The following is a 12,809-nucleotide window of genomic DNA, read 5'->3' as shown; positions in this document are numbered from 1 at the left end:
CCTTGGCTAAAAGTGCTAGCATATCACTGCCCCAGTGCTGACCCCACGTTCATCCCTCCACCTCTCCCAGACTAAGCAAAGCTTCTTTGTTTTTTAACTGCATGGATAATTTTTCCAAAACGTTGAAGAGTTAGAGAAGAGGTCAGAGATATCAGACACTTGTGTGCCCTATAGTAGTATAGGAGACATAGAAACATGAGTAAGAGATGGAAAGTGATTCATTTTACTCAGAATCCACCCTGAAATCAGCTGAACTGCCCTGGGAAGTTTATGTTCTAGTCACAGTCAGAAGGAAAGTGATGGGAAACCACCAGGTTAATGGTTGATCAGTGATGTGGATGATTGGAGGGAAAAAAAGGAGATACCCGTTCTTGCCGGTCTGGTCTCACTCTGGTACAGGGCAGCTGGGTTCACTGCTCCATGTCAGCAACTCAGAACCAACTGGACAGTGTGATCCCCTTTGAGAGGTTCCCAAGTGACAGGGACGCATTTTTACCCCCGTTCTTCTAGGCTCACATATATCTACTCCTCAATACATTATGTATTTGACATTAGATTGTCATACACTTATACCAGCTCTGACCTCACACCATGGGATTGATCACTATTGCCCACAATGCCCATACACACCAAAGTCAGGAAACTGTTTGGGGCCATTTCAGGTCAGGAGTTTAGCAGCCACAATAGTTTAGCAGCCACAATAATGTCACAAGTGCCAATGAAACATTCCACAAATGGAGACTGTCACTCTTAGCTTTTTTTTTTTAATTGATGAATTAAGACTCTGGAGATTCCAGCAAGACATGTGGGCCCGTCATGTAGTTCTTTGTATTTACATGGTTGGCATATAAATGGACTCAGAGTCTGGATGCTTTTCGTTGTTGATTAGAGCTTTACAAATTAGCTCTAACAAAGGGTTTCATAGCCGTTTAGATAGAGACAGAAGAAAAATAAAATGAATATAATATAAGATGAATGTACCATCATGCTTCACACTTGGTATAGGAAAACAATATATCATAATGTCATTTGACTTCTAGACCATCTTCAAAATATGTGTAATTATTTTGTGCTTCAAGTCAAGACATTCATTTATTAAAGAAAACCAGATATTTGCGAGAGTTTAAATTTGCTTGTGTGTCTCCTAACCAGACACAAATTACCTTTAAGTAATTTTAAGTTACTTTTTAAGAAGTTTATGTTTTCATAGTGAAGAAATGTTTGGATGTGCAGGTACCGTGAGACATTTAATATTAATCTAAAAACGGCTAAAATATTTGTTCACCTCTAGCTGGAATCCTCTTATTGCTACTGAGAGCTAAACTCATTAAACCAGGTATGAATGCATTGCTTTGTTTCAGAGGTAATTCTAAAGTCCTGCTAGGTCATTAAATTCCTCACTGACTGTTTGGCAGACGCTGCCTTATAAACCCAGCTCAAGTCACCACTGGGAGAACTGATGTAACAATAGTAAACGTGTACGTGAACCATGAGCCAGTACCTTTTCATGCTAAATGTGGTTCCCCACGTCTCCTCTGATTAGAGGTGTGCTCTGAACAAGCCGAGACGGGGCCGTGCCGAGCAATGATCTCCCGCTGGTACTTTGATGTGACCGAAGGGAAGTGCGCCCCGTTCTTTTACGGCGGATGTGGCGGCAACAGAAACAACTTTGACACAGAGGAGTACTGCATGGCCGTGTGTGGCAGCGTCAGTAAGTGGACCTTCCTCAAGCCTGGCCACCTTTCGTCTTTCTCGCCACTGACTATGCTCCCTGTAACAGACTGGTTTTCCTGGTTCTCGGGGACGGGTCTGTGCTACCACTAACTCCGTTTCTCTCAGCCACGCTAACTGCCAGCATCTCCTCCAGTGTGTTCACCCGTGAGCTCGCATCTCCATCTCTCTCTACTAAAGCATGGCCATGGGCGTGTTCTTTGACTGGTGTGGTGCATACGCCTTGCACTTTCTGGGACTATTGAGTGTTTCTCTTTAAGCCATTCTGGGGTTGCTGTTTTGTCTTCTCAGCTGTACTGCAAATGTGTACCTATGTGTTTGTCCGTGTACATGTGTGTTTGGGTCTGTGCATGTGCACTACATGTGCAAATAAGGTAACCACTGGAAGCCAGGCTGATGATGCTTCAGTTGCATTGGTAAGGCATATTTGCTATGATGAGTACTTTGGATGTGTTTTGTAACATGGAATTTTAACTGCGGTGGCAAGGAACTGGGCCATGTGCTGCAAATGCTGTGCACGTGTTCCTGCAAAGTGTCCATGTCTTCTCTTGGAAGTAGAAGAAAACTCTTGCCTTCACATTAGAAACCTTCAGTGAAATAAGGTTTAGGGAGTTGGGGGGAAAAAAGTTGAACTTGAAACTTTCCATGACTGGGGGATAAATAAATGAAGTCATGATGACTTACGTGCAAGTTGAAACTTCTTCCACAGAGGTAGTTCTCAGAAAGTAATGCACCAGACATAACAGACTTTTGTTCCTAATAGCCTTCCAGGTTAAATTCCCAGTTTCATTTTATTAACTTTGTGTTCATGAGTCAACAGTTTTAACTACTCAAGAAGTGCTCACTCACCTTGATAAATGAAAGATTAAATTCAATAATTGTTCATTGTTTTGTTGGAGAGACTCCTGTCTTTTCTCCTTGGTCTTTGGAAGGGTGAGTCCCCATTTCCTGCCTGGGACTTGCAGGGATTATGTGAATGGTTTTCCGGTGTGATCATAGGATTAGGCCACACAAAAACAGGACCTGCGCCCTTCAGACCTTCTATTGTGAAGCCCAGCATCCAAGCGGAATCGGATGGAAGCTCTCCTGTGGGTCTCTGGAGTAGGAGATGACTCCACTTCTGCCCCTCGGGAGAACAGGTGTAGGAACGGGTAACCCTGGGGCAGCTGTTCCTGGCATCTTTTCCTCTCATTGGATGACTGCACCTCCCAGCTCAAAAAACTCCTTTCTTCAGTTTCGCACAAAGGAGTTAATAAGGTCAGGTAACATGGAGCACAATGGGGGTTCTTTTGCCTGGAGCCTCTTGAACAAAGGGCCTTTGTTAAAGGGATTCTGACTGGTGTAGCTGCTGGGGGAGATTTTCTGGCGTTTTCCCTGAGGTGAAATTTCTTCTTGGAGTATAAATATGGGTGCATGTAACATATGAAAGGTTTTTTTTAATTATTAGCAGGATGAATTTGTCTCAAGAGTTGGAAACACCCCCCCAAATTTTTTTAAAAAATAAACCTGTAGCAGCCCCTACACACCCCCGCTCCATTTGATCAGTTTGGATTGAGCCAGGCTGGGAGCCAGCAGTGGGCCCAAGGTCAGGTGCAGTGTCTGGAGGTGCCCTGGATGGCACACTTTTTTTGCTGAGATTTGTAAAAGGTACCTGTTCTCAATAGAGATGTAATGGATAAGCCAGGCAGTGCTTCGTTTTGGTGGAAGTGGGTTACAGAATAATTTATCGAGATAGCAAACATGAGAGGCTACAAGTCACTTAGGAAGGTGGACAGATAAGTGAAGAGTAAAGGCTCAATGAAGAGCCAGAGCCAAGAGGCTACCCTGTGAGCAGATGAAACAGTAGAGTTTCCGTGGAGAATGGATGGGGGGGAATTGGTGATGCTGGGTGCTAAGGAGGGAGAATGGGAACAAGAAATCCTTCCATAGGCTACTTGGGTGTCCTATCAGAGACACCCAAGTACCAGCATTCTAATATCCTGCATTCGAAGATGTGATTGTGGAGATGTATCTTATGCTTATATGTTGACTGGTTGCGTGCTGGGGCCCAAACTCAGGGCATTTGCTTAGCTTTTGTTTGGAATTCCATGGTTTTGTGTTTGTTTCTCCCTTTGGTTAGTGGAATTGTGTGAGTGAGTTTCAGCCCTCATTCCCATGTTTCTATTTTTGTTTTTAGTTATGTTCTTTTATTTTCTCCATAGTGTCCCAAAGTTTACTCAAGACTACCCCGGAGCCTGTTCCCCAAGATGCTGGTAAACGTATGTTGTAAATCCCCTGGGGGCAGCGGGGAGGGGAGAAGTACATTGCATGGCTGGATTTTAAGTCCAGCGTCCTCACCTTCTGTGCATGACTCTGTGTTTCTTGAACACCTCCCTGTCTTTAATAAGATGCCTATTTCCATTTCCTTGCTCATAATTACGTCTGATTTCACCAGACAACTTCAGATGTCCGGCTAAGGGCCTTGAGTAAGCTGCTTCTATTTCCAATCGGTTTCCTTTTTAGTTAGCATGGTTCTATAAACTACGGTGTATACAACATTACTACTGTGTTTTATTTGGCATCGCTGTTTTATTTCCTGCGACTCACAGACGCCACAGTTTAACAAGAGGCGATGTTTATAAGTGACTTGTTTCCCAGGAAAGAAATGTCTCGTGTGCGTGCGTTGTGCATTGGACTAACCGAGGATATTACAGCACATGCACTGGTTTCAGTTGTGTCTTGTAAGACAGCCGTTACTCTTTAGGAAGAGAAAGGCCACTTCAGAATGCAGAATGGTCTCTCCCACCTGTCCCCGAGTGCACACTAGTGGGGCAGGGTCATTAAGACGTAGAGAAAGAGCTTCCTCTAAAGAAGTGTTATGTCAGCCTGCCGTACAACATCTGTACTTTTTAATGATTTCAGTCGGCATATCAGTCCCCCTTGGTTTAAAACTGTGGTGCCAGACTCATGACTGCCCATTTTTAAATTTGGATTACATCCAGAAATGGATTCGCCCAGGGTTAGGTTAGGGAAAGTATGTAGTATTAATGCTTGTGACTGCTGGAAGAGGCACTGACTTTCAGCGGTAGCTTAGATATCATGAAAATTCGCATTTTTGTTTGTTTTTTACTGTGGTAACATTGGTTAATGAAGTTCTACAGGTTTCAGGTGCACAGTACTATATAACACATCATCTGTATGTGGTATTGTGTGTTCACCAAGTCAGGCCTCATTCCATCAGCATTTAGGCCCTCTTCACCCTCTTCTTCCTCCCCGACCCCTTTTCCCTCTGGTAATCACCAGAACATTAGCATTTTTCTGCGTTATTCTAAGAAAAATCTAGTCTCAAAATTGATGAGACCAATTATCCTTTTTTAAGAAAAAAAGATCAATTATAGTTGGAGAGTTCTGTAATTTACAAAAGATGCTATCATAGAAAAGTTTTTAATGGCCTCCATAAGATGCAAATGCATTCAAATTATGCATAGCTTTTGAAGGCTTTTTTACTGTCACAACAAACGTATGTCCTATGACTGTGAAACCGCATTCTTTCTAAGAACGGGAAGTTTTGGGAGTGAGTAGACGTAGAAGGGTTAGGGAAAACCACGGAAAGTACACTGTCAGATTGATGATGCATCCATCTGTGTGGCGTCTTGGGTTTCACTGGGGTTTTCATGGACCATTTATTTCCTCAGGAATCCTCTGTGGGCATTTACCTCATTCCCTTTGTGCACGTGAGAAATTGAGGCTCTAAGAGTTCAGTGACTGTCCTTCCCCAGTCACCGAAAATGGCAGGGCCAGGTTTGAACCCTAAATGCCGTTCCGGCTGTGCTCCATGTTCCAAATGGGCAAGTAGTTGGTTCTGACCTTGATTTCTAGATTAGAAAAATTGTATTTGAGGTTCAGACGCACATTTCAGGAATATAGAGGGTAGTAGATATTGGATGAAATAAATATATTAAAAGCATTTTTTGTAAATGCCATGAATAGAGCACGTTTCGATGAATTAAATGTCTTTCTCATCCTTTTACAAAACGATGTATTTTTACTTTAAGTTCCATTTTATATTATTTTAGCATATAAAAATAAGTGTGTATTCCCATTGTCATTAATTAATGGAAATGAACATTGTCACTTGATAATTTTATTTTCTTCAAGTGCTTGCGTCCTCAACTTCTCCAAAAAGACATTGAGAATTTTTTGTAATATCCTCTTTCCCTGTAATTTTCTCCCTCCGTTTGTAGTGCGTTTGGGAGCCTGACACTTTTCTCAGAGGGTGAAGTGTGATTTCGGCAGTTATGTTTTCTTATCTACCCACAGAGACATCTATCACAGCAAGTGAAGGGTTCTGCAGTGTTAGTACCAACAGACTGGAGAAAGCGTATAATTTTTAGTTATTTATAGCCTGGGCAGCTATACTACCTTATTTATAGCAAAGCTGCACATTTGAATTGAAAAAGTCACGGTCATCTGGAGGTCAAATGCAGACGGCAGACCGGAGTTGGAGAAAGTGAGCCAGGACTACAAAGGGGAACAGGCCCCCTTGATTCGGCAACTTGGGCTTGCACTGGGCTCCTTCGCCAATCCAGAGGCTCCCCAGCCAACCTGATGGGAGGGAATCTCTTTTCACAAAGGTGGTCGGTTTTACCGGTTTCTCAGTCTGAGTTACTTCCGATTGCATAAAAAATGTGAACTGAGATAGAAAACGCTTTTCAGTTGAACTGGTATAAAATTGCACATATTAGAGAAAATGTGTGATGGTCTACATTTTAAGTACAATAATTTTCCTGTCAAGACTTATTATTATAATTAGATATTTGTAGATTTTTAGTCTTTGTCATAATAAAAATTTTGAACGTTGCAATTTTAAGGGACACTTAATTTGGGGGGTTTGTATCATAGATAATAATTAAGCTATTGATAGAAAGGATAGAGATGTGATGCTAAGAGCTTTCATTTTACAAATAAACGTAGGGATTTGAATCCTTTTGAAAATCCCCTTCCCATTTGGGGTAAAGAATCGCGAGCCCTGAATTGTTTCTGACGGCACTTTTGTGTCTGCCCATTTGGGTTTAAAATAGTGCACAAGTTTCACATTCAGCCTGCCCACTGTGGTCTTTGTGAACAGTGACGTTATTACACACATAGTTAATTGATTAGTGTGTTTCAGATGAGAGTATGATCTTTGTGTGTGTGTGTGTGGGGGTACTCTCCCCATCAGATTGCATCTCAAATGGCAAACAAACGGACTTTTATGGCAGTTCATCTCATAAAGAACATCGTGCCCATTTTCAGTCGGTTGACTACACCAAGGGGTCTGACCACAGAGAATGACAAATGACCCATCCTGCTCCTCTTCTTGGGTCAGTTGTGGTATAAGCCACACCTGCAGCAAGGTCTCGGCTTCTACGTTACTGACATTTGTGGTTGGAGAACTCACTGTTGTGGGTGCGTGGAGGGTGTGGAGCTGCATTCCTGGCCTCTCCCCACTACGTGCCAGCAACGCCACCCCAGCTGTGATCACTGAAAATACCTCCCAACTTTGCCAACTGTGCTCTTGTTGGGGTAGACAAAATCACCCCCTTTTGATCTCCACTGACAGTGTGCCCATGTCTGATTCAGAAATATAACCAGGCTGATGAGAACATGTACTCTTTCCATGCACTTGAAGGCATGTTGAAGTGTTAGAATGTCAGAAGCGTCCAATTCTCCACCAATGTTTCTGAAATGGAATTTGTGAGGCCGCCATCGCAACTCTCGATATTTGCAAGTTAGGGTAGAAGTTGCTCTTCTGACTTTTTGTTAGAGGTCTCATCCTTTTCCTACTCTAACATAAGAACTGTTAGGGAGGCGGGGAATAAATCAGCAAGCCCCTGGGGTGGAAGAGCACGTTCGCCGCACACCACCCCACCCTCTCTCTCTCTGAGTCTTCCTGGTTTCACAGAATCCCAGCATCTGCTAGAGAACGACCGTTTGTAGAGCTACCACATGGCCCTGCTCACACAGGTCACTTGGCTTCCAGGATGTAGCTTGGGGTTGTGTTTAGGGCCATGGGTTCTTTGTAAAGTGTAGATCCGGCCTCCTGCAGGATTGGGGAAGCAATAGAAATTGATGTCTGCTGGCATCCTAATGGCTCACATAGAATACACTAGTCTTCCAGAGAATGTGTGAAATCAGGCCAAAGCACCATCCCAAGTTCTAAGGTTGTTGCCTCAGAAGCAGACAATCTGCAAACTGTGGATAACTCACTGTGTAGCCTTGGAATGCAATGTGCCACCCTGATCCAGAGTTGTCCTGTCGTCACATCAAGGCCATTTAGTCTTGGGCCGGCCTTGAACCATTATTCCTAACCCCACTGTGTCTGTTCTTCCGGTTGTGAAACAGCAACTCTTAGTTTCCGTTAACTACATTCCTGAACACGAAGAGAACGGTGATACTTTTATAAAACGGCTCAGCATTATTTAAAACAATTAAAAGCAGAAAAAGATGTGGTGGTCCATTAAATTATATGTCACATCCGTGCCAACAAAACCTAGCAGGTCATCAGGTATGAGATGCTGCATCTGTGGCGTCCAGAAGTGGTCGGGACGAGAAGGTCTGAGCCGCCACAGGGAGAAACCCTACCACGGAAAATCGTTGATTTGCTCCGCAGACCAGCATTGCAAAAGAAAAAAACAAAGCTTACTTACTCAGAGCGGTAAAAAAGAAAAATGCTTATTATATATGTGCTGTATTCTTTAGCTATTTCCAAAGAAAAGTAAGCCGTTTAAGAAAGGGTCAGCAAAAGGTTTCTTTAACAGACCAGACAGTCCATACTTCAGGTTTTTGTAGGCCACATGGTCTCTGTCACAAGTATTCAACTCAGTCATTGTAGCTTGGGAGTAGCCACAACCAAGTGACAAGTGAATAGATAGGGCTGTGTCCAGTAAAACATGGTTTACAAACGCAGACCAGCAGACCAACCTCCGGTTTGATAAAACTGTTACTTTTGAGCCCAGGGTGAGCTGGAGATGAGCTAGGTATTTTAAAGGACATCAGCAGAGTAAATCAAAGAGCCTGCTTTCAGTAACTTGACAGTTCCATTGATGAGATGAGACCCAAGTATGAGATGCAATAAGTAACAATGTAAAATAAAATATGCAAGCGTAGGGAAAGCTTGCTGTGGAAGGCTGGAATAGAATGAGATTGGTTTTATCCTGAAGGCCTCCATAGAGGTTAACAGTTCCCCTGGCTTGAACTGCTACAGCTTCTAGGAAAGTGGACAGCATTGAAGATTTTGACTTTTTGAACTCATCGGCTGAGGGTTGAGCAGCTGTGACCGGTCATCCTTTTATGATCCATTATTAACAAAGTTGGAAATGGCTGCCAGCAAATTGAGAAAAAAACAATAACCAAAGATTAAGAAGGTCTGGATGCCAGTCATGATCACTGTTGCTTCACACGCGTATTTTGGATTCGGACTTCGAACAATGCTCTTCAATTGTGATGCATCGTGTTAAGTAGGATGTAGATACTAATAAAAATTACACCAGCATTCATTCTCACTACGCTGATTTCATATAGTTGACAAAATTCCCATGTCAGTGTGTGTCCGTAAGATATAAAAAAGAAATGTAGCCTGGCTGGAGTAGAGTAAACACTGTGTAGATTACATTTTTATTACGTGTGCCCACAGGATGCATTGAGAGCCTGCCGGCCACGATCACACGGGCTGCAGAAGAATGATACAAGGACATGCCGGGGAACATGCCTCTGTTCTTTTGGTTTTTAGAGAGTGTCTAACCCCATTTAAGGATCACAGACTATTTGCACATTACAAATGGCTCCCCTAACTCGGATGTGGTGGTAGTGATAGATGTTGGGGTCTCACATGTGTTAGGCATTTTTGCTGTTTCAGAATTAGAGAAACGAAGCCGGTTTTTAAAAAAGACAAGTTGAGGTGGCAGTCCGCAAAGCTCTGCCATGTTCTGAGATTGACTTTTCACATAAAATTGTTCTTACAGGTTTACAGTTCACCTGTATATAAATTATTCCCATTGCCACCTCTCATATAAATCACAGCCATTTCAAGTGACAGTTTTGCTAGCTCGGTGTGAAATCGCATTTTCGGTGATAAGGCAAGGACTTACATAGGTCTTCATTTACTTTCATTTTCTATTGTCGTTGCTATAGAGGTCATGCATTGCCTTTCTGCTGGCAAAAGGAGACTAATCAAATTTTCTTGTTAGAATCTAATGTTAGTGTATTGACTAGATGCCATTTATGGGCTTCTGTTAAGGGGAACATTTGCCTGGTGGCTTGGTGTCGCTGGTTGCAGTGGTTACTGTTTGAAGGCAAGATTATTCTCTTTTTGCATTCTGAGCCCATTATAACTATAAATTTATGTGTGGCCCTAGAAACTGAGGAAGCCAACAAATATCAAAGTCATTGGGACAGTTTTTCCCAATGTCTCTGGTTTGGGACTCCATGTTCTTGCTGTCTTTTGTGTGAATAGGAAATGGAATACCATGTGGTGATTGTAAAATCAGCCCTGAAATGGGTGTTTGGTGTGTGGACACTCAAACTCGATGTTGTGTCTGATACAGGGGCCCTGCCAAGGGGCGAGGAGAGGGACTTCTACCGCATTCCGCAGGTGATACCAGTTTCCACCCCGTTTTGAAGTAACCTTATCACTGTAAAGGGGAAACACAGGAGCAGAAATTTTTTGCTGGCAATGAGTCCCCAATAATGGCAGTGTATTGTGTGACAGGAACATCGGGAACACTGCCAGGATTCATTAATAAGCTGAAAGCCAATCTGCTCATCTTCACCCTCCACTCACCCCAAAAAAACATGGAGCCGAGGCAGGTGCGACGAGGAGATGACAATGGGAAGCAGAGGTATAGCAACAAGCCTCGGTGCATCATTTCTAAGACTGAAATGAGCCTTCACACACGAGAAAACTGTATCTCCCTTCGTGTTTGGTTCCCTGTGGTTTAGGTAACACCGCTTTGTGGTAACGGGGTGAATCTGATCCTTCTCATCTGTGTTGGGGGGGGTGTGGTGGGGTTGGGGGGGACATGTAGTGAGAACCCCTCACCCCCTCCCTGCTACTTTTCCAAGCCACCCTCCCCTTTGTGTTTTACTCTTTAAAGATCTCCTTCCTGACCCCTCAGCAGGCAGATCCTTTGAAGCGCCTTTTTGCTCTTTGTTAAAACAACCCACCTTGGCCCTGCCTCTCTCACTACTCCCTTCCTCGCTCCTTCCGCACAGGCCACATTGACCTTGCCCATCCTGGAATTTTCCAGCCACACTCACCCCTTAGGGCCTTTGTGTATGTGTCGCCATCTGCCTGCCCTGTTCTTGCAGCAAGTAGCTGGAAAGGGGCGCTTTTCCTAAACGTCACCGCAGTGAGACCCAGCCTGGCCACTTTCTTTCTCCTCCACCCCCTGCCCCCAACCCTCCCGCAACACCGCTCTGTTTCTCTATTTCTCCATCATACCGATCACATATTAACCGTGTGAATTACTATTTTTTGAGATGGTTGTTTCTTTCACTAGAACATAATTCCACGAAGACAAGGGTTTTTGTTTGCTCATTGGTTTCTCCCCCGCGCCTCACATAGAGCAGAAGCTGTACTTTCACTCCGGGGAACAAAGGAATGAGCAGTCTCTCTGAAGGCAGCCTAGCCCACGTGTGGGCTCCTGGCTCGGCTTCTCAGATACCTCTGACCTCCCAGGGTTGCACACAGGAAATGGGATGCAGTTTATATGAGAAGCACTTCTCGTCCAGAATTGTACCGAGCTTTTGGAAGCAGAATGTTCATCTTGAGGCAGTGATGGGCTGTGAGTTGGAACTGGTTTTCTGTTGTAGTTTCTCAATTAGGGGCAGATACCCATGCTGTGTAAAAATGGTATACCTCCCACTGTATGCTACCAGGCTGTTAGGAGACTATGAAACTTGATAGGAATTTCATCCAAAGTTAAAGAAGTGTAGATGATAGGAGTGCTGCTTAGGATTTGGTAGCTAGCAGTCAAAATCTAGAACTAAAAATGCTTAACCCTGAGTTTTAAGCCTAGTTTTCTTTGGAAAGGTGACTATACTCAGCAAGCTTGCTTGCAGAAAGAATGATTGAGCATGTCCAAACAGGGACGGAGGGCTAACAGATTCTTCAGTCTCAAGATCTGTGGGATCTTTCCCTTTGACCTTGGTTTCATAATCCTGCTTCTGGTGAACACTGGCGGGAGGTGGTTTGCCCAATGGCAGACAAAGCAGGAACAGCCCGGAAAACAGGCCAACAGATACCATAACAAAGTATATTGGGGGCCAATTCGTGTTGTTCATTAACCAAAACAGACCCTTTCCAATGCCCTAGATGTGTCAATGGGTTAGCCCATTCTGCTCTAAATATTAACTTTGTAATCTTTTCCTGGTTTTCTGAATCCTGAATGCAGAGTTATTTCTGTGTATCTGGGGATATGAGTATGTTAGGTGAATAGTATTTCCCCTCTATGCAGTGTATGTAACGGGGTCATTTTTCCTGTCCCCACATGTGGAGGGACTGGCACAGCAGGCCCTCACGAGTGGCCGCTTTATGATTTGACCAACGGGGAAGTCTGGGCCCACGTCACCGTACCCAGGGCACCTCAGAGGTGTCTGGACAGTATAAACTGCCTTGTGGAAGTTTCAAAAACAACTCAAAAATGAACCCTCGCAAAGCCACATTGTTTTCACTTTCTAAGTGGTTCAGGCGACCCATGTGACGGTGAGGCCCAGCTCCCCTTGTGCCCTGGAACATGCTCTGCTCTTCCTTGAGCCCGTCCTTTCCCGAAGGAGCCACCTTGGAAGGGTCAAGGCGCAGAGCACAGGCTTTCCTGTGCCCACCCCCATCCTTGTCACCATGTCTCTGGTCTAGTGCGGACTTCATCACACAGTGGCAGCCAGTCCCGCTACGACCGTGTCTTCAGATGTAGGAATATTAGAGAAATAGAAGATGAGTGTTCTGCACGAACTCCTCCTTAAAATGTTCTCCCCGGCCTCCTCACCAGCTGCAGGGTAGTGATAATGAAATGCTAAATTCATTTGAAAATATCAAGATGTGTCACCCTTCTCCTCTCCTT

The 12,809-nt window shown here is 43.9% G+C and overlaps 1 protein-coding gene across 6 annotated transcripts in view; it reads left to right on the top strand.

Moving 5' to 3' along the window:
• The window catches only part of APP (amyloid beta precursor protein), a 237,348-nt gene that overhangs the window by 140,848 nt on the left and 83,691 nt on the right, over window positions 1-12,809 (top strand). For 2 of the 6 annotated variants that reach the window (XM_037065130.1, XM_037065129.1), the window contains exons 7-8: window positions 1,544-1,711; window positions 3,933-3,989. The exons of 2 other annotated variants lie outside the window; for them this stretch is intronic. In XM_037065130.1, the coding sequence (XP_036921025.1) occupies window positions 1,544-1,711; window positions 3,933-3,989 (225 nt within the window). The remainder of the gene's footprint in view (window positions 1-1,543; window positions 1,712-3,932; window positions 3,990-12,809) is intronic. 2 more of the 6 variants (XM_037065131.1, XM_037065132.1) reach the window with 1 other exon arrangement.

Source organism: Sturnira hondurensis, unplaced genomic scaffold, assembly GCF_014824575.4.
Source record: "Sturnira hondurensis isolate 20B ecotype Veracruz unplaced genomic scaffold, ASM1482457v3 Scaffold0015596, whole genome shotgun sequence".
NCBI classification, from domain to species: Eukaryota; Metazoa; Chordata; class Mammalia; order Chiroptera; family Phyllostomidae; genus Sturnira; species Sturnira hondurensis.
Note: the sequence above shows the minus strand (reverse complement) of the source record. Positions and strands in the feature narration are given on the sequence as shown.